The 20,270-nt window shown below is 42.2% G+C and overlaps 1 protein-coding gene across 4 annotated transcripts in view; it reads left to right on the plus strand.

Annotated features, from left to right (window-relative positions):
* Positions 1 to 16,286, plus strand: part of sc5d (sterol-C5-desaturase) — a 35,732-nt gene extending 19,446 nt beyond the window's left edge. For 2 of the 4 annotated variants that reach the window (XM_078533030.1, XM_078533031.1), the window contains exons 2-5: positions 11,052 to 11,269; positions 13,525 to 13,657; positions 14,448 to 14,548; positions 15,122 to 16,286. In XM_078533030.1, the coding sequence (XP_078389156.1) occupies positions 11,060 to 11,269; positions 13,525 to 13,657; positions 14,448 to 14,548; positions 15,122 to 15,571 (894 nt within the window). In that variant the 5' untranslated portion in view covers positions 11,052 to 11,059 and the 3' untranslated portion in view covers positions 15,572 to 16,286. Of the gene's footprint in view, positions 1 to 7,629; positions 7,858 to 11,051; positions 11,270 to 13,524; positions 13,658 to 14,447; positions 14,549 to 15,121 lie in introns of those variants that run through there. The other 2 variants (XM_078533029.1, XM_078533028.1) reach the window with 2 other exon arrangements.
* The last annotated feature ends 3,984 nt before the right edge of the window (positions 16,287 to 20,270 follow it).

Below are 20,270 nucleotides of genomic sequence, written 5' to 3' on the forward strand. Positions count from 1 at the left end.
CATATGAATCTAAACTATAGGGCGGTCAGTAACTCTTTGTTAACTGCTTGGTTTTCCTCTCTCTCTGACTATTCAAATTGCCAGGGATTAGGAAACCAACGTGGGGAAAGTAAATAAAAACAGAAAATGCTGGAAATACTCAGCAGGCCTGACAGAGTCTGTGGAGAGAGAAACAGGGTTAATGTTTCGAGTCCGTTTCTGGGGAAAGTGGAGGCGTTCAAAATCATGAGACGTTTGATAGAGTAAGTAAGGAGAAACTGTTTTCCAGCGGCAGAAAGATATATAACCAGAGGAGACAGATTGAAGGTGATTGACAAGACAACCGGAGGCTACATAAGGAAACTTCTTTATACAGTGCGTTGTTGTGGTCTGGAATACGCTGCCAGAAAGGGCAGTGAAAACAGATTTAACAATAATTTTCAAAAGGGAATTGGATAAATACATGAAAGGAAAGAAACGTGCAAGGTTATTGGGAAAGAGCAGTGGAGCGGGATTAATTAGATAGCTGTACCAAAGAGCCAACACATGCTTGAGGGGCTGAATAGCCTCCTTCTGTGCTGTATCATTCTATGATCCTACGCAGAACTCTGATGAAGGATTGCACACCGAGCATTAATGTGCACTTAAGATAAAAGCAAAATACTGTGGACGTTGGAAATCTGAAACAAAAACAGAAAATGCTGGAAAAACTCAGCAGGTGTAACAACTTCTGTGGAGAGGAAAACAAAGTTAACGTTTCGAGTCTGTACGACTCTTCTTCAGAGCTAAAAAGAAGTAAAAATGTGATGCAATTTATACTGTTTAAGGGGGGTAGAGCAGGTGAAACTGGATAGAAGGCCAGTGATAGGTGGGGGTAAAGGAGAGATTGACAAAGATGTCATGAACAAGAGGATAAAGCGGGTGTTAATGGTAGTGCTACTGGCTGAAGGAGGTGCTGATGGTGGCATTAAGGTAAGAAAGCAGAATGTGGTAATAGCAGGACAAGGGTAAGCACTCTGGAAAGAACAACATGAACAAGTGACAGATGGCCCTTTTGGGGGTGGGGTGGGGGGAGGGGACGGTGGTGGGAAAAAAGATCGAAAATAGGATATACGGTGGGGATAAAACTGAATAAAAATGAAAATAAATAAAAATAAAAATGTGGATAAAAAATAAAAATTAAAAAATAAAAATGAATAAAGGGGGCAAGGATGGAGGAGAGAGTTCATGGTCTGAAGTTGTTGAACTCGATGTTAAGTCCAGAAGGCTGTAAAGTGCCTAGTCGGAAGATGAGGTGCTGTTCCTCCAGTTTGCGTTGAGCTTCACTGGAACATTGCAGCAAGCCAAGGACGGACATGTGGGCATGAGAGCAGGGTGCTATGTTGAAATGGCAAGCGACAGGGAGGTCTGGGTCATGCTTGCTGACAGATCGAAGGTGTTCCACAAAGCGGTTACCCAGTCTGCGTTTGGTCTCTCCAACGTAGAGGAGACCGCATTGGGAGCAGCGAATGCAGTAGACAACTTGTCCTTCCACTCTTATGGATGCTGACTGCTTGATTACATATTTTCAGCATTTGTTTGTAGTGGATTTATTTGCTGCCGTTTTGCACAGTTGCCTGACCAAGAGGGCCACATCCAACTCGCAGCTCTGAAGAATAGTCATATTCGACTCAAAATGTTAACTCTGTTTCTCTCTCCTCAGATGCTGCCAGACCTGCTTAGTTTTTCCAGCACTTTCTGTTTTTATTTCAGCATCCAACTTTCAGCATCCATCTGGTTCACCACCACCTTCTCAAGAGCGATTAGGGATGGGCAATAAGTGCTGGCCTAGCCAACAATGCTCACATCCCATGAGAGAATAAATTTTAAAAAGTACCTTTTCCAAGGTTCAAAAACGGACAAGGAGGCAGGTGGGATCCTTGTGTGCGTGTTCAGTTTGCCGCCGAATAAAGTTCATGGAGAATATTAATACCTAATGTCTACACCCATCCAGGCACAAATATGCAGAGCCAACTCCACATAAACTTCTGAAACCTCCTCATTTTAAAAAAATTGTGGTTTTCTATTACATTCCAGAGACTTGAGTACAAACTTTCGTGCAGTGCTGAAGGAGTACTGCACAGTTGGAGCTGCTGTCTTTTGGATGAGATGTTAAACTGAGATCCTGGCTGCCCTCTCAAGTAGACATAAATGATCCCATGGCACTATTTTGAAGAGGAGCAGGGAAGTTCTTCTGAGTGTAATGGAAAAAATATTTATCCCTCAATCATCATCACGTAAACAGATTATCAGGTCATTATCATATTGCTGTTTGTGGGAATTTGCTGCATGCAAATTGATTGTTGTGTTTCCCACATTACAACAGTGACTACACTTCAAAAGAACTTCATTGGCTGTAAAGCCTGATGTTGTGAAAAGCTCTTTATAGATGTAAATTTTTACTTACTTTGAAAACATTTAAGATTAAAATATCTAAGATGTAGAAGCTACTGATCAAAAAAACTGGGATTCAATCAATTGAGCTAAACTGGGCTGCTTGTATGAGTAGAGAGTTGACCCTTGAATGATTTGAATGTCCACTTTGGCAGGAAGAATTGAAAAGCGGTATACTATTTAAATGGAAAGGGGTTGCAGAACTCGATGGTACAGAAGGATCTGGGTGTCCTGCTACATGAATATAGGGGGATATGCAGATAGTGTGGGAAAATGTTGTAGAGGTAGATAATCAGCCATGATCTAATTGAATGGCCTACTCCTGTTCCTATGTATCACAAAATGTTAGTATGCAGGTGCAGTAAGTGATTAGGAAAACAATTGGAATGTTGCTGTTTATTGCAAGAGGAATGGAATATAAAAGCAGGGAAGTTTTACTGCAGCTGTACAGGGCCCTGGTGAGACCATGTCTGGAGTACTGTGTACAGTTTTAGTCTCCTTATGTGAAAAAGGACGTAAATGCATTAGAAGTTCAGAGAAGGATCAGTTGACTCATTCCTGGGATGAAGGGCTTATATTATGAAGAAAGATCGAAAAGTTAGGCCTGTACCCATTGGAGTTTAGAAGGGTGAGAGGTGATCTTATTGAATCATATAAGATCCTGAGGGGACTTGATAGGGTGGATATGGGGAGGATGTTTCCTCTTATGCGGGGACTAGAACCAGGGGATACAGTTTATAAATAAAAGGTATAAATATAAATATAAATAAAAATAAATAAGAGGGAGATGAAGAGAGTTTTTTCTCCAATAGGATCATTAGTCTGTGACATTCTTTTCCCCAGAAAGCAGTGGAGGCTGGGTCATTGAATTTATTCAAGGCTGAGTTGGATGCATTTTTGATAGGCAAAGGTTATGGGCGCAGACAGGAAAGGGGAGCTGAGATCACAGATCAGCCATGATCTTATTGAATGGCAGAGCAGGCTCAAAGGGCTGAATAGCCTACTCTGGCTCCTAAGTCCTATGTTCCTATGATGCTGGGGTTGAAATGGTTAATTTAAGTGGACTGGTTGCATAGACTTGGCTTGTATTCCCTTGAGTATAGAAGGTCGAGAAGGTGACCTGATTAAGGTGGTTAAGATGATAAAGAGAGTCCATCGGATACTTAGAAAGAAACTACATCCCACGGTGGGGAAGTTACGAAGGAGGGGATTTAATCTTAACATTAGAGTGAAGACAGTTAGAAGTGAAATCAAGAAACACTTCTTCACACAAAGAATGGTGGAAATCTGGTATTCTGTCCACCAAAAGACTGTGGATACTGGGGGTCAATTACAATGTCCAAGACTGAGATTGATAGATCTTTGTTCACCAAAGGTGTCAAGGGATATGGAACAAAGATGACTGAATGGAATTGAGGTACAAATCAGCCACAATGTAATTGAATGACAGAACAGGCTTGAGACGGCTGAATGACCTACTCCTGTCCCATATCATCCGAAAGGCAGCACCTTGAACAGTACTGCACTGAAATGTCAATATAAATTACCTGTTCAAGTCTCTGTAACAACACTTGAACTCATGAGCTTCTGACTCAACCATCATTTAGATTGTGTTAATGGACATACTCGAGTTTAAATGATATTACAGACCTGAAGAGTAGAGGTAATGAGAATGTCACATCCCTAATTTGTTCCACGATCATTTACATTGACCTACATTGGCTCCTGGCTAAGTACTGTCTCAAGTTTAAAATTCCCTATTTCTAAATTCCACCATGGCCCTTCCCCTCCCTATCTCTAATCTCCTGCAGCCTCAAATCATCTAAGGTATCTGCACTCCTCTAATTGGCCGGTCAGCATCCCAATTTTCTTTGCTCCAACATTGGCAACCACGTTTCAACTGTCTGGATGGGCCTTAAACCCTGGAATTGTCTCCCTAAACCTTTCCATTTCTCTACCTCTTTTTCCTCCTTTAAGACGCTCCTTAAAACCTACCTCTTTGACCAAGCTTTTGGTCATTTGTTCTAATATTTCTTTATATAGATCAAATTTTGTTTTATAATGCTCCTGTGAAACACCTTGGGATGTTTTGTTATGTTAAAGGTGCTATATAAACACAACTTCTTGTACAGGATTTTGTGTATGCATAATGGCTGCCATACTTGCATAGACTATAACAGTAGCTGCACAGTAAAGCATTTCATTGCACATAAAGTGCGTGAAGATGGCCCCCGAGAAATGTCTCTGAAGAAGAGTCATGTCATACAGACGCAAAACATTAACTCTGTTTCTCTCTCCACAGATGCTGCCAGACCTGCTGAGTTTTTCCAGCATTTTCTGTTTTTATTACCCCGCAAAATGTCATTTGTTTTCACTTTTTAAAAAAAGCTCCAGAGGTGAAATCAGCCAGATTCAATTCTGGAAAGTCCTGCTGTGAAATCACTTCAAGCAGGCGTCTTGCTGTCTTTTGGCTGTCTATCAGCCCAGCTTCAGTGGAATCTTAGCCAGTGCAAAATGAATTTATAAAAATATCTCAAGCGATTGTTTGGGATTAGGAACTTAACATTTGAAAAGAGAAAACATGTAAAAACTTTGGAACACTCTCAACAAACAAATCGCCTGTCAACTCTTAACTGACATGCGTACAATAGTGAGCAGAGTTTTTGGTTATGTTTTGGTATAAGCACAACTCCACTTTATTTGGTCAGAGAGTAATGCGACGTTCCTATATAACTAGAATGAGTGTTTACTCATCCAGTAAACATGCAATGTACACAATCAGTGCATGTGGTGCAACAGCATCATATTTGCATTATTCCACCAATTATTCAATTGCGTTGAAATATTCCATTATCTGCATCACACACGATGCAGCTGAACTTCAGCGTTAATAGTGCAGCTAGCAACATGTATGTTACTGCTTTATAATGCAACTTATACCGTATTAAGGTACCGGGGACAACTCTCTGACATTTAAATTACCGATTACAAACTACAACTTACTTTCCATTACTCACCAATTTCCTAATTAGGAGAGTGGAGTCTGATGATGCAAGATTCCAGGGCCATAAACTTGAGCTATATGTCGATTGGAATTCAAGATGCTGTTTAAACTAACAGTCTGACATAGTCATACTCACAGAATGCTCATTTCCATCTGCTCAATTTCAGAATTCTCTATCATTGTTCCAAAAATTAAAATATTCAAGATGATGAAAATCTAAAGCAGAAAACAGAAAGCTAGAAACTGATGTGTGCCGATGAAAGGTTATCGACCCGAAACTATGTTTCTCCCTCTGCAGGTGCTGCCAGACCTGCTGAATATTTCCAACATTTTCTGTTCTTATTTTATGTGTCCAATTCCTCAGAACTAAGTTATGCAGCCAAAACTTTGACAACCTGCTTTCTCTACAGATACTGATTGACTTACGATGTGTTTCCTGCATCATGTACTACCCTGCTGATAGGATAGACCCACCAAAGTTTGATGTCATATGATAAAGGCAAAACACTGTGGATGCTGGAAATCTGAAACAAAAACAAAAAGTACTGGAAAAACTCAGCAGGTCTGACAGCATCTGTGGAGAGAAAGACAGAGTTAACGGTTCGAGTCTGTGTGACTGTTCTGAAGAGTCATACGGATTCGAAATGCTAACTCTGTCTTTCCCTCCACAGATGCTGATGTACTATGATATGTGATATCTTTAATTTCACTACCCATCTTCTGTTTGCCGACCTCTGTAAACTTGAAGCCATGCAAAATTCTTCTACCCGTGTTGTTCACTCATCGCCCTTGTGCCCACAGACCTACACAGGCTCATAGTTAAGCAGTGCCTCGATATTAAAATTCCTCATTTTATTTTCCAATCCTTCTTTCGTCTTGCCCTGTCCTATTTCTGTAACATCCACCAGCACCACAACCCACTGAGATCTCTGCATTCCTCTTGAGCATCCCTGATTTCATGCCTTCAACTACCAAGGGCTTAGGCTCCGTAATTCACTTCCTATAGCTTCCCATTTCACTTCCTCTCTTTCCCCCTTTAAGACACACCTCAAAGCCTACCTCTTTGACCAAGCTTTTGGTCACCTGTCTTAATAGTTCTTTAGGTGGCTTGGGGTTAATTTGGTTTGATAATACTTCTGTGAAGCACCTTGGGACATTTTACTATGTTAAAAGCACTAAATATATACAAGTTATTATTGTTTAATTTCTGGATTGCAGTTCCTTTAATTCCCAGGTTTACATGTAATTCTAAATCTTCTATAAAAATGATCATTATCAATAAGAATTAACAAGCGTCTCTTTTTTAAAGGGCAGAAACAATAATCTGTAATAGCTAAAAGGAAATTTAACAAATTAAATCACAATATTGGCCCTGGTGTTGACTATGAACTCCAGTCCCTCTGGTTCAGGAAGGGCTCAAGCCTACCAGTGGACATTCCATGATCACTCTCCAGGGATACCCGGGCATCAACATGCTGCAGAAGAGAGATGGGCAGATGAACCGTTGCTGTTAATCTAATTCCTTTTAAACCCCAGGGTTACTGCATTCTGAATCCCAGGGTTGAGGAGTCCACAACCAGAGGACATGAATTTAGGGTAAGAGATGGGAGGTTTAGAAGGGTTTTGAGGGGAAATTTAACACGCAGCGGGGATCTGGAACTTACTGCCTGAAAGGGTGGTAGGGGCAGGAACCCTCAATATTATAAGTACTTGGAATACTGTAACCTACAAGGCTACAGACTAAGCTGGAAAGTGGGATTAGGTTGGGTGGCCACTTTTTTGGCCAGCATGGACTCTCCTCCCGTGCTATAGATTTCTTTGCTTGTATGGTTGCTGCCCCTGTAAATCCAAGGTATTCCAACCTTTTAAATCCCTGGGTTGCTGGCCCTTTAAATCTCCGGGTTACTGGCCCTTTAAATCTCCGGGTTGCTGGCCCTTTAAATCCCCGGGTTGCTGGCTTTTTAAATCTCCGGGTTGCTGGCCCTTTAACATTGAGAACAGCCGATGGTTCTATTAGTGATGTCACGCGTCAGGCGACTCCGCAGCCAATCGCCGCCGAGGAGGTGATCTGTCGCAGTCGCATTAATCCCCGCCTGCTAAACGCTGATTGGTGATTTAGGAGATCCCGCCCTCTCCATTTCTTCCTCTCATTGGTTCAAGCAGAGACACCTGGTGATAAGAACAGATCAGTTGGCCAATTAACATCGGACTGACGTCGCGCTGCGAGCTTCGATTGGTCCCTGAAAACTGTCAATCACAGGGGGCGGTAGGGTTTGGCCGGTTCCTTGGCAACCGTGGGGCTGGAGCAGCGCGAAGCGGCGTAAAGCTGGCGGTTTAAATTAGCCCGGAGTTTCGCCTGACAGGTAGGCAGCAAATAGTCTGTTGCCCAACGCTCGAGGGTGGACCGGGGCTGGCCTGATCCGGAGTGTCGCCCGCCCGTGGTAGGTGCTGGGAGAAACCATCCTTATTTCTCTTCCCCCCCACCCCCTCCCCTCCATTAGCTTGGCTCAGTTGGTAGCGCCCTCGTCCCAGGTTCAGAGGTTGAACCCACTGCAGCACTGAGGTAGTGCAGCACTGCCAGAGGTACTGCCCTTCCGATCAGACTTTAAAACCCAGTCAGCTGCACTTACGGGTGGGTGCAAACGATCCCATGGGTTTTGACAATCTGGAATCTGCTTGACGGGGGTGGGAGCTGATTCTATAACCTGGATAAATACTTGGAAGAGAAAAAGGCAGGTGAAAGGTACTATATAAATGCAAAGTTATGTGTGTGAGCGTGTGTATATATTGGCACGCCATTTGCGTAGGACACAAGGGGGAAAATTGCAAGTATACGGAGAAGGAGTGGGACTAACTGGATTGTTCTGTAAAAGAGCTGGCACAGACATGATGGGCTGAATGGCCTTCTTTTGTGTTGTGCTACTCTATGATAGGTGCTTATTGGAATGCAAGTGGTTGCTGCATTCTTCCTGGTGCCCTGACTAATATTTATCCCTCAATCGTCATTGCTGCAACAAACTTATCTGTTTGTCAATCTCAGTTTGTGGTATATTGCTGTACACAAATTGACTGTTTCTTTTGGTTTTTAAAAAAAAGCAACACTTGACAAATTACTTGTTGCATGTGAAATGCTTTGTCATACCCTCCTGTGAAAGGTACTACAGTAAATAATAGTTATCTGTTTCTGAGCAACACCCTCCTGTGCACCTGTGAATCTGAAAGAACAATTTACGGCCTTCTGTCTTGCTCACTGGCATAAAATCCCAGCTGTGTTATTGACAGATGCAAGTAACTTTTTAAACTAAGGTTTATGGATGGTGTAAAGTGCGTTATATTTGTACTGTGTAAGTGAACAAAGCAATTAATAGTCTATACCCCAGTTACTAGATTGATTCTATAGTAGTTATTGATCACAGTTTGTAAGTGTATATACAATCCACAGTTGACAGTCTTACGTGTGCTGCCAGCTCTGTTTTCCCCTTATTCTGTGAAAGGAGCTCCTGCAATTGGACAATTGAATTTTAATTTTATTAGATTACAACTAGAAAGAAAGACTTGCGTTTCTGTAGCTCCTTTCATGACCACCAGTCATCTCGAAGTTCTTTACAGCCAATGGAGCACATTTTGAAGTGTAGTCACTATTGTAATGTGGGATATGTGGCAGCCTATTTGCACACCACAACAGCAATGTGAAAATAACCAGATCACCTGTCTTTTTGTGATGCTGATTGAGGGATAAATATTGGCCAAGACACCAGAGAGAATTCCTCCGCTCTCCTTTGAAATAGTACCGTGGGATCCTCTACATCCACCCGAGCAGGCAGATGAGGCCACAATTTAATCTCATCTGAAATCTAGACAAAGAAGCAACAATCTAAAAGTTTACACTAACCCAGAGGGCTTCTTTATCCGTGGTTACTGTTTACAATTCTGACCTTGCACAGTAAAGATCTGTAAAATCCAGTGTCTCAGGCTTATTATGGTTTTACTGTTGTCAATTTTGTAGAAACACCCATGAGGACATAACGTGTTATATTTAAACTGAGATATTTAAGAAACAGTGTCATGTTAGGATTTCATTTTTAATTGAGTTTATAGTTTTGGTTGGACTTGGGTAGCCTTACAGCTTTATGGTGTTTGCATAGTTTTCTTTTTAATGTGGTTAATTCCAAATAAAATGCAATTATCTAAGTTAATCCAGATTGATGTTTTAGGATATGAATCTCGTCTTACCTGTTCATAGATGTAAGTTTGTGGAATGCTTAATGGAAAGGATGAAGCATTTTGGCAACAAATATCTCAGTGATTCCTGAGCATATTTTCTGCTTTTGGGTATCTTGGTAATTTACAGTGGTGGAACTTCACAGCTTGATTATTCAAACTCTATCCTTCCTGGCTCCTATCTTCCTCCTTCCACAAACTTAAACTGATCCAAAACTCTGTCTGTGTCCTAATTTGCGCCAAGTTCTGTTCACTCTCCATTCCCCCTGTGCTCGCTGATGTACCTGGCTCCCAGTCCAGTAAGGCCTTAATTTTAAAACTCACATCCTTGTTTTCCAATCCCTCCATGCCTCACTGCTCCCCATAAAACCCTCCGAGATATCAGCACTCCTCCGATACTGGCCTCTTGAGCATCCCTGATTTTAATCATTCCACCATTGGCAGCCGTGCCTTCAGCCTTAAGCTCCGTAAATTTTTCCACCTCTCTATTCTCCTTTTTTAAGAAGTCCCTTAAAGCTTACCTTTTTGGACTCTTGTCCCAATGTCTCCCCATGTTATTCGGTGTCAAATTTTGTTTGATGATTGCTGTGAAGCACCTTGAGATTTTTTTGCTACGTTAAGGTCGCAATAGAAATGCAAGGTGGTGTTGCTGGAGCAACTTTTTAACATTTCCAGTTTGTGATCACAAAGATCAAAGGCTGAGCAATAGATTTGGTGCTAACGGTAACCTTGGATACAGGCAGACTTAATATGTGTGAAATGTAAAAATATAAGAATTTTTCACTGGAGGCTATTTTTATGACAGCTCCGTCACTGATCCTGTAACATAAATGTTATGCTGTATACTTTAGAAGCAAGACTTGCATTTATAAAGCGCCTTTCTTGATTTCAGGATATCTCAAAGCACTTATAACCAAATGCAACACCTTGTTTGCAGTGCAGTCACTTGTAATGTAGGAAACTGCAGCTAACTAGCCACAGAAGAAATGGACCAAAGGTGAACAAAACAATCCACACAAATCAGCGGTTTAAATTAAATAATTTTGGAAAAACGTGAACTGATCCTGGGTATTCATTTGACCATTCTTGCACTGCATTGCAGATGGCTGCCCACTATTCCCCCCCGACCTCGAAATGACACAGTGCCAATACTTTTGATCAATCTCTTAACAGATTGATCAGAAATTCTGTTCTGTTTGTTTTAAGGGAGCTGTAAAAGTGAACAGGTAAACACCGCTGTTCAAATAGTGACCAGAGGAATCTCTCCAATTATTTCTATGTTAATCAGCACACAACATGGGCCAGTCCAGTTAGGGTCACCATGAATGGAAACCTGAAAGGGATGCTAAAAATATTCACAGTGAATTTATTTGGTAGGTGATGAACTACTAAGATCTCTCCTTTTGGTTCACAGGTTATGCCATGGATATCGTACTGCATTACACAGACTACTACTTTTTCACACCATATGTGTACCCCAGTTCCTGGCCGGAGGATGGTGCTCTACGTCAGATAATCAGCCTCCTAATTGTAACGAATGTGGGAGCTGCTGTTATCTACCTTCTCTTTGGATTGTTGAGCTATTATTTCATTTTTGACCATGCACTGAAGCAACACCCACAGTATTTGCCGGTAGGTGCTGTCCCTCTGTCGAATGTATAAATATAAGGATATAAGATTATACCAAACAGAAGGACCCTGTTTCAGCTCTTTGAAAGAGTTATCCAATCAGACCCACTCCTGCTCTTTCCCCACAGCCCTGCTATTCTTTCCTTTTAATTACATATCCAGACCATAGCATGGTCATTTAAAAAAAGAGCAGAGATGGAGGCTTCGCTATTGCTCATGAGTCACCTATTGCTCTGTTGGCTACTCGGCAGATGAAATGTGACCGTCTTGCTGTACATACAGCACCCCCCGCCCCCCCCCCCCCGCCCCTGTAATATTCTCCACTGTGTACCTTCCATATAAAGGAAATTCCTGAGACAGCACACAAAGGAAAAATACAATGTAGGTTTCTAAATCATTTTGAAAGCACTTTCACTGGGACTAGCAAACGACATTTTTTTGGAATACAGTTTTCTTGCTACAAAGTCACTGTTTTTGCCTCCATAGTCCAATATTTATGCTTCATTTTTTTTACTTTCTGTTTTTTATTCCTGTATCCCTCCTCTGCAGAACAGCTTGCCTACAGGTACCCTCTATTGCTTAGAAAGAAATGTCTTACTGATTGAGGTGTGGTTTTAGCAGTCTGACAGCCCCCACCTCTTTTACCACCCCCCCCCCCCCTCCCCTTCTATCTTTGCTTGCACTGTGGTTTCAAAGTGTGGGGCATTTTTTTCCATGATCTTTGTGTCACACTTTATCAGTGACTTTATTAATTAGATAGGGGGTGTGAGTTAGCTCAGTTGGTTGAGTGGCTGGTTTGTGATGCAGTGTGATGCCAACAGTGTGGGTTCAATTCCTGTACTGGCTGAGGTCATCCATGGAGGTGTCAGCTGTGGCTCAGTTCATAGCACCCTCGCCTTTGAATCAGAGCGTTGTGGGTTCATGTCCCACTCCCGGAAACCAAGAACTGTGAATGTACTCGATAGAGTTACATGCGAACTGAGGTCATCCATGAAGGCCCCGCCTTCCCAATCTCGCCCCTTGCCTGAGGTGTGGTGATCCTCTGGGCAAAACTGATCAGCAGCCGTCTCTCTAATGAGAGAGCAGCCTGTGGTCCTTCAGGACTACGGCGACTTTCATTTCATTAATTAGGTCCACTTGCCTTACTTCTTACTGTCCATTACCATTAATGGGATTACAGGTTTTACAGAGAGAGACTGGAGAATTAAGACTTTGTTTTTTTTTGGAGCTGGGAAAGTTAATGAATGGTCTATTTGAGATCTTCAAGGTAAATGGTGTGGAATAGTAGCATCCCGCTGACTGAGGACATCCCCAACACAAATGAAACGGAAGGTTAGGATTTCTTCACACAGGGTGGTTAGAATGATAGAAAATTTACAGCATTGAAAGAGGCCATGTGGCCCATTGTGTGTGCTCTGGCTGGAAAACAAGCCACTTGGCCTAATTCCACTTTCCAGCATTTGGCCTGTAGCCCTGCAAGTTCCAGCACTTAAGGTGCATATCCGGACATCTTTTTAATGAGTTGAGGGTTTCTGCCTCTACTACCCTCTCAAGCAGTGAGATCCAGACCCCCACAACCCTCTGGGTGAAAAAATGTTTTCCTCATCTCCCCTCTAATCTTTCTACCAATCACTTTAAATCTATGCCCCCCTAGTCGCTGACCTCTTTTGCTAAGGGAAATATGCCTTTCCCACCTACTCTATCCAGGCCCCTCACAATTTTATACTTGGCAATCAAATCTCCCCTCAGTTCCCTCTGTTCCAAGGAGAATAACCCCAGCCTATCCAATTTTTCCTCATTGCTGCATTTTTCCAGTCCTGGCAACATCCTTGTAAATCTCCTCTGTGCCCTCTCTAGTGCAATCACACCCTTTCTGTAATAAGGTGACCAGAACTGCACACGGTGCTCAAGTTGTGGCCTAACTAATGTTTCATATAGTTCCAGCATAGAGGTGGAAGTTCCCTGCTGCAAACCATTGGTGGACATTCTTTTGAAAAGGGAATTAGATAGTTGCTTGAAGGATAATAAAATACTATAGAACACGAGGTGTGGGAAGGAGATTGTAATGCGCCTAGGTGGGGCTTAGGAGAGAAAATGGCACAGACTTGATGGACAGAATGACCTGTTTTCTGTGCCATGATTTTAAAAACAAACATTTGAGTTGTGTGCACACGGTTCCATATTTTTGGAAGCGGAGGCAATTCAAATAGTTTCTGAGGATATCTTTGAAACCAATCTTTTTCTCCCCCCTTCTATAGAATCAAGTGCAGCGGGAGATAAAATATGCTCTGAAGTCGATGCCATGGATGAGCATTCCAACAGTGGCTTTGTTCTTTGCGGAGGTCCGAGGGTACAGTAAATTGTACGACAAGATCGATGATGCCCATTATGGTAAGCTTTTTTAATGAAAAGAACAATGGAGGGAAATGGGAATGCCAAGAGGATCAAAATTCCACTGGGATGTGGATTTGACATTTCGTTTAATCTACTTGCACTATTGAAATGCAACTGTGGGTAGTGAGCTGAGATCGGGCATGTTCTTGAAACCTGGAAGCTGTTGGCTGAATTGAGAATTGAATGGACTTGTTGCTTTGGAAAAATCGCAGTTGAAAGAAGCAAGTTTCAATCCCCATTCTTCTGTGTTTTCCCCACCCTAGATTCCAGCATGGTGAGACCCTGAATTGCATTTTGTATCAGCTGCCTAGGCCCTGAGCCCTGCAATTCCCTCCCCAAACCTTTCCGTCTCCATCTCTCTTTTTCCTCCTTTAAGACACTTCTTCTTAAAACCTACCTCTTTCTCTAAACTTTTGGTCACCTTTCCTAATGTGGCTTGGTGTCAAATTTTGTCTGATAGCACTCCTGTGAAGGGTCTTGGGATGTTTCACTATTTTAAAGGTGCTATATGAATGTAAGCTATTGTTATTTATGGAACACCTGCTTGAGTCCAGCGGGTACTTCAACCACTGAAGGGAAAAGCAACATTAAAATGGCTGCATGGAAAGAGCAGTAAGTCCACATGGATTTTTAACTCTCATTCCACCTGGTGGATGCCGTATGGAGGGAGTTCTGCCCCCCTCTCTCCTTGAGTCTGTGGCCCGTGTGTGTGTGTAAAGACCCGGGTAATCTGTGTTATTTATATCATGAGCCTGCCACCCTAACCTTGACCTTGCTGTTTGATCAGGTTGGTTTGGAGTGGTCCTCAGTATGGTCTCCTTTCTCTTCTTCACGGACATGTGTATCTACTGGATTCATCGGTTTCTCCACCACAAGCTCTTCTATAAGGTGAGGTACACTTAGTGTTAAATGGTAGGTTGTGGATTTACAAGGCAGCACAAGTTTGTTATCCAGGTAACTAACGAGAAGAGATTTGAAAATAAGGATTAGATTTGATTGTCACGATTAGATAAACCTTTCAATGTTGTATTGATGAATGGGAGGTAATTGGACATAACTAGCTTTGCTTCCATAATATTAAATAGCGCAGAAAGCCACTTGCCCCATTGTGGCTGTTCTGGCTCTTTGATAGAGCTTTCCAATTAGTCCCACTCCCTTGCTCTGCTCTTTCTTCAAAGCTGTGCAAATTTTCCTTTTCACATTTATCCAATTCCCCTTTGAAAGTTCTGCATTGCCTGAAAGGGTTTGTGTCAAGAACCTGTTACTAACCTTATTTCCACTTCATACTGTTTTTTTTTAAAGTTTGGGATTTTTCATCATTGCAGCTAACCCTGATTTAGGTGCTGAAAGAAACTGAGGGTGGGTTTGGCTAGACGATAATTTGAAGATCAAACTCCGAACTGCATGCCTTTTAGTTTCATGTGATCACTAATGTGAAGATCTTTGTAACTTCTCCTACAGCATTTACATAAACCCCACCATATTTGGAAGATTGCAACCCCATTTGCAAGCCATGCTTTTCATCCTGTGGATGGTTTCCTGCAGAGTATCCCGTATCATATCTACCCCTTCCTTTTCCCGCTGCACAAGCTGGTCTACCTGGGCCTTTACATCTTTGTCAATATCTGGACAGTGTCCATTCACGATGGAAACTACAGAGTACCTAAGATCCTTGAGGAGGTCATCAACGGAGCAGCTCATCACACTGACCACCACCTGTACTTTGACTATAACTACGGGCAGTACTTCACACTCTGGGACAGAATCGGAGGCTCCTACAAGTGCCCCTCGGCCTTCGAAGGCAACGGACCGCATGATTACCTGAGGAAGCTGAAGGCTGAGGGAAAGCTGTGTGGCAGCTCTTCCTCCAATGGCCACACAGCCAATGAAAGAGTCTGCAAAGAGGAATGAGCAGCTCCCATTCCCTGACTTTGCCCGTGCTTTGTTCCTGTGAAGCGCTCTCATCCTGCCAAGAGCAATATTATGAATGACACATAATCCAGGCATAGCTCAGTGCTCTGATTTACTGTATTTTATCACTACAAATAAGACCTATTGGAAATGTGCAGCAATAAAAGACTACTTGTCGCCTTGTGAGTGATGGGAACCCCCACTTCACTAGCTTTTTTGCAGATTGGAAATACTTTGTTAAAATTTCTGCAGATGGCTACTTTTATGTGGCACAGGAGATCTGCAAATTAGGGCCTCGACATACTACTGAACTGAATGCTTTGTTATTGCCATCCCTAGGGTACAGGTGATTCTTAGTTGTTGTCCAGTTTTAATTTAGTAAGATGTTATAACAAGAATAGACTATTAAAGGATCTGGATCATTCTGATGATTTTAAGTGATTTTAAGACATACAGTTTCTGTGCTGTACAGCCTTTGTGTTTGGAATGTTTTTGAAATAAAATCATATATTGTTTTTCAATGATGGGTAATCACAAAAATATTCCCACATATAGATTATGGTAAACATGAAATGAGATAATGTGAACTATTATTTGGGCTCAAGTTTGTACCTTAAGTTGTCCTGTTTTAACATTTGCTGCCTACATTATATTGTATAATATTATTTCTTTGGTCATGTGATGGAATATACAGTAAAATGCCATGCTGCTTTAATGAGTCTGAGTTATTTCAATTACCATTTTATCTGTAATCTGGGAGGGGACTGGGCTATGCTGTTGGTCTGGATTCCAATCCAGTGTGGGCTGTAAGAATGCTCCCATTGTGGTTTCCTCTACATTGGAGAGACCAAACGCAGACTGGGTGACCGCTTTGCGAAACACCTTCGGTCTGTCCGCAATTATGACCCAGACCTCCCTGTCGCTTGCCATTTCAACACACCACCCTGCTCTCATGCCCGCATGTCCGTCCTTGGCCTGCTACAATGTTCCAGTGAAGCTCAACGCAAACGGGAGGAACAGCACCTCATCTTCCGACTAGGCACTTTACAGCCTTCCGGACTGAATATGAGTTCAACAATTTCAGATCATGAACTCTCTCCTCCATCCCCACCCCCTTTCCGATCCCCCCCTTTTTCCAATAATTTATTTTTTACAAATATATTTTTCTTTTCCTACCAATTTTTAAATTTATTTCAATCTACTGTTTTATCTCCACCTTTTAGCCCATTTTGATCCCTTCCCCACGCCCACTAGGGCCATCTGCCACTAGCTTGTCCTGCTTGCCACCCTGAATGTCCCCATTAGCACATTCCTTAGATAATATCACCACCATCAACACCCCTTTGTCTTTTTCTCTATGACATCTTTGGCAATTTCTTCTTTGCCTTCACCTATCACTGCCCCCCTATTGAGCTCTACCTGTCCCACCCCCCTCTACGAGCTTATATTTCACCCCATTTCTCTATTTCCTTAGTTCTGTTGAAGGGTCATACGGACTCGAAACATCAACTGTATCCCTCTCCGCAGATGCTGTCAGACCTGCTGAGTTTTTCCAGGTATTTTTGTTTTTGAGCTGTAAGAGTGCTCTGTTAAATAGTTTTCGGGCAGTTTTAATCCAGTGCCTGTGAGCCCATAGCACAAAACCGGCCTCCATTTGTCAATCATATGATGTTCTTGCTTAGTGAGGCCTCGAGGTGCATCATGTGGGGAGATAGGGGTAAGGGAAACCAGACAGGTCAGTCCAGACAAGCTGCAGCTGCCTTAGGTATGCAGGGTGGAATGTGTTCTCATCTTTAGCATTGCCATACCTTTTCAAACAGATATACACAATTAAATCACAGTGATGACCTTTGCCTTATCAAACCATATAAGTTTATGTCTTTGGTATAATGCAGGAACTTTTAAGTCAACTTTTGCCAAGTTTCCAGGTCAAGATATTAAAATCTGATCAGTGACAATGGAGCATTGCATCCATCAATTTTAAATGTTTTTTTTTAAATCCCTCCATCTTTAAAAATCCTCTGTGTGTCGACCTCTCTTTAAAATAAGCTTGTATTTATATATACTTGGGGAAGGCATAGCCGCCAATCAGGGACACGCAAGAGGTCAGAATTGGAATGGCATAGAGATCTAAGAGGGTTGTCAAGCTGGAGCAGGTTAAGAGAGATAGGAACGGGTTTGACCACATAATGAGAATTTTAAAATCAAGCCATTAATGGACCGGAAGCCAACCTAGATCAGTAAGCACTGGAATAATGGGTCAATGGAACTTGTTGCGAGTTAGGAGATGCTAAGCAGTGTTCTGGCTGAGCTCAAGAGGATGGGAGGCCCAGCCTGGAAAGCGTTGGAATTGTTGAGTCGAGAGATAACAAAAGCATAGATTAGGGATTCATCAGTAAATGGACTAAGACTGGCAGTGATGGAAGTCAGGTGCATGGTTAGTAGTTAATACGCATGAAAACAGCATCTTATTTTTCACCTTACAAGAATTATTGAATCTTTGGAGCAGTGTTGAAGTGATCAAGATTGCCTAGGAAAAGCTGTTTCTGGGTTTGAGTGTAGAAAAGAAAAAAGTGATTAGCTAAATGCAGGTCAAGATATTTGAATCCTGAGGTAAATGGGTGGAAGCTATGCATATGTTTAGCCATGTGATGGCAGAAAACAAACTGCAATATTTGTAATGATGCTATTCCTATAAAATTCCCTTGCTCATTAACAAAAGTATTATTGCACCTTTTACTAAAAATCATTCAGCATGATCTCTGAATACACAGCCAATGCTAATGAATCTTCTGAGAAGTATTTGTGGTGCTGTCAGGTCTCTGGCCTTCTGTCAGCTGTGGCTCAGTGGGTTACACACTCACCTTTCAGTCAGAAGGTTGTGGGTTTGAGTGCCACTCCAGAGATTGGAGAACGTAATCCAGATTTACATTCTAGCCCAGTATTGAGGGAGTGCTGCACTGTCAGAGATGCTGTTGTTCCTTTAACACATTTAACAGAGTCCTAGTCTGCCTTCTCAGTTGTATGTAAAAGGTCATGTGGCACTATTCTAATAAGAGTTGGAGTGTTATATCTGATGTCTTGGCCAATATTTATCCCTCAACCAACATCACTGAAACAGATTATCTGGTCATTAACACATTGCTGCTTGTGGGATCTTGCCATGTGCAAATTTGTTGCCACATTTCCTCCACTAAACAGTGAATACACTTTCTTGAAATTACTTCATTGGATGCAAAGTGCTTTGGGACATCCTGAGATTGTGAGATGTGCCTTATAAACACAAATCTTTCTTTCACTCAGCACCGCAACCTGGAACTATTATCCTACAATCTTCAGCCTGTTAAAAGTTACATGGGGTGTCACACACTTTCCTCTGGTCCTAATGTCTGATTCTCCTAGGCTATTTCGCATGGTGGGACTTTGTATCGAACCTTAATTGAAGTTTATTGTTGAGTACCGGTTGGTCATTCAACCAGGAAACGGCATCATAGTTGAACCATAGATGTGAGGGGCTGAATGGACGTCTCCTGTTCCTATATTCCCATGCCATTCCATTCCAGTTACTGAAGTTCATGATACTATTTTATAATGATGCGTTTGATGTGATTAATGCTGCTGTCCATTACTATATGACCATTTAGGACATCCCAGTCATTAGTAATCTTTGGTTTTATCTCATCACTATGCTGCTGGCCCCATTCCTCTTTAGGGTTTGTTTGGACTATACCCAAAAGACTAACTGATCCCACAGACACTGACTGACCTACTTCCGGCATCTTCTGCCTCTTTTGTCGGCTCTCGGCGACTCTAGTCTTTAGTTTTTAACACCGTGCAGGCGGCAATTCCGAGAAATTCATGGGAACTGGTTTTTAAGATGATTAAATAGAACTGGGATTGAGGTGAGTCAACCTGCTGTAACGCCATTTCCCACTTGGGGGCAGCTATGCACATAGACCACAGTCACAGCTGAGAGCGAGGTGCAGGATGAATAGAGTCATTTTTGGTTGATGACAAATTAATTTGGCTTAAAAACTTCATTGCATCGACATTAGAAGCCACACAAACACTGTAGAAATCTGAGTCATTATGCAAACGTGATAGAAATAAATCCAGACAGGGGAAATTGTTTGGCACACCTCACCAGCTACCTACACCAGCCATCTCCAGTCACAGAATGATGATCAAGAGATCGTAGAAGTTTTGTTCCTGAGACTCCTCCCTGATGTCCAGCCTAGGGGAGTGATCATTCTTTGTTAAGTGGTTCCTGACATAAGAACACAAGAAATAGCAGGAGGGGGCCAAACAGCCCCCTTGAGCTTTCTACATCATTCAGATCAGCCATGATCTTATCAGACAGTGGAGCAGGATCAAATGGCCTACTAGTGCTCCTAATTCGTTTGCTCGTGCCTATGTTCAATACACCCGGCTGATTTTCTACCTCAATTCCACTTTCCCGACGGCTCCCCATATCCCTCCATTCCCTGAGAGGCTAAACATATCTGTTCCAGCCTTAAATGTATTCAACGATGGAGCATCCACAATCCTCTGGGATAGAGAATTCCAAAGATTCACAACCCTCTGAGTGAAGAAATTTCTCCTCATCTCAGCCCTAAATGGCTGACCCCTTATACTGAGCCTGTCCCTTCATCCTAGGCTCTGCAGCCAGGGGGAACCAGTGTTCAGCATCAACCCTATC

This window comes from Cetorhinus maximus, chromosome 2 (genome assembly GCF_964194155.1).
Source record: "Cetorhinus maximus chromosome 2, sCetMax3.hap1.1, whole genome shotgun sequence".
NCBI lineage: Eukaryota > Metazoa > Chordata > Chondrichthyes > Lamniformes > Cetorhinidae > Cetorhinus > Cetorhinus maximus.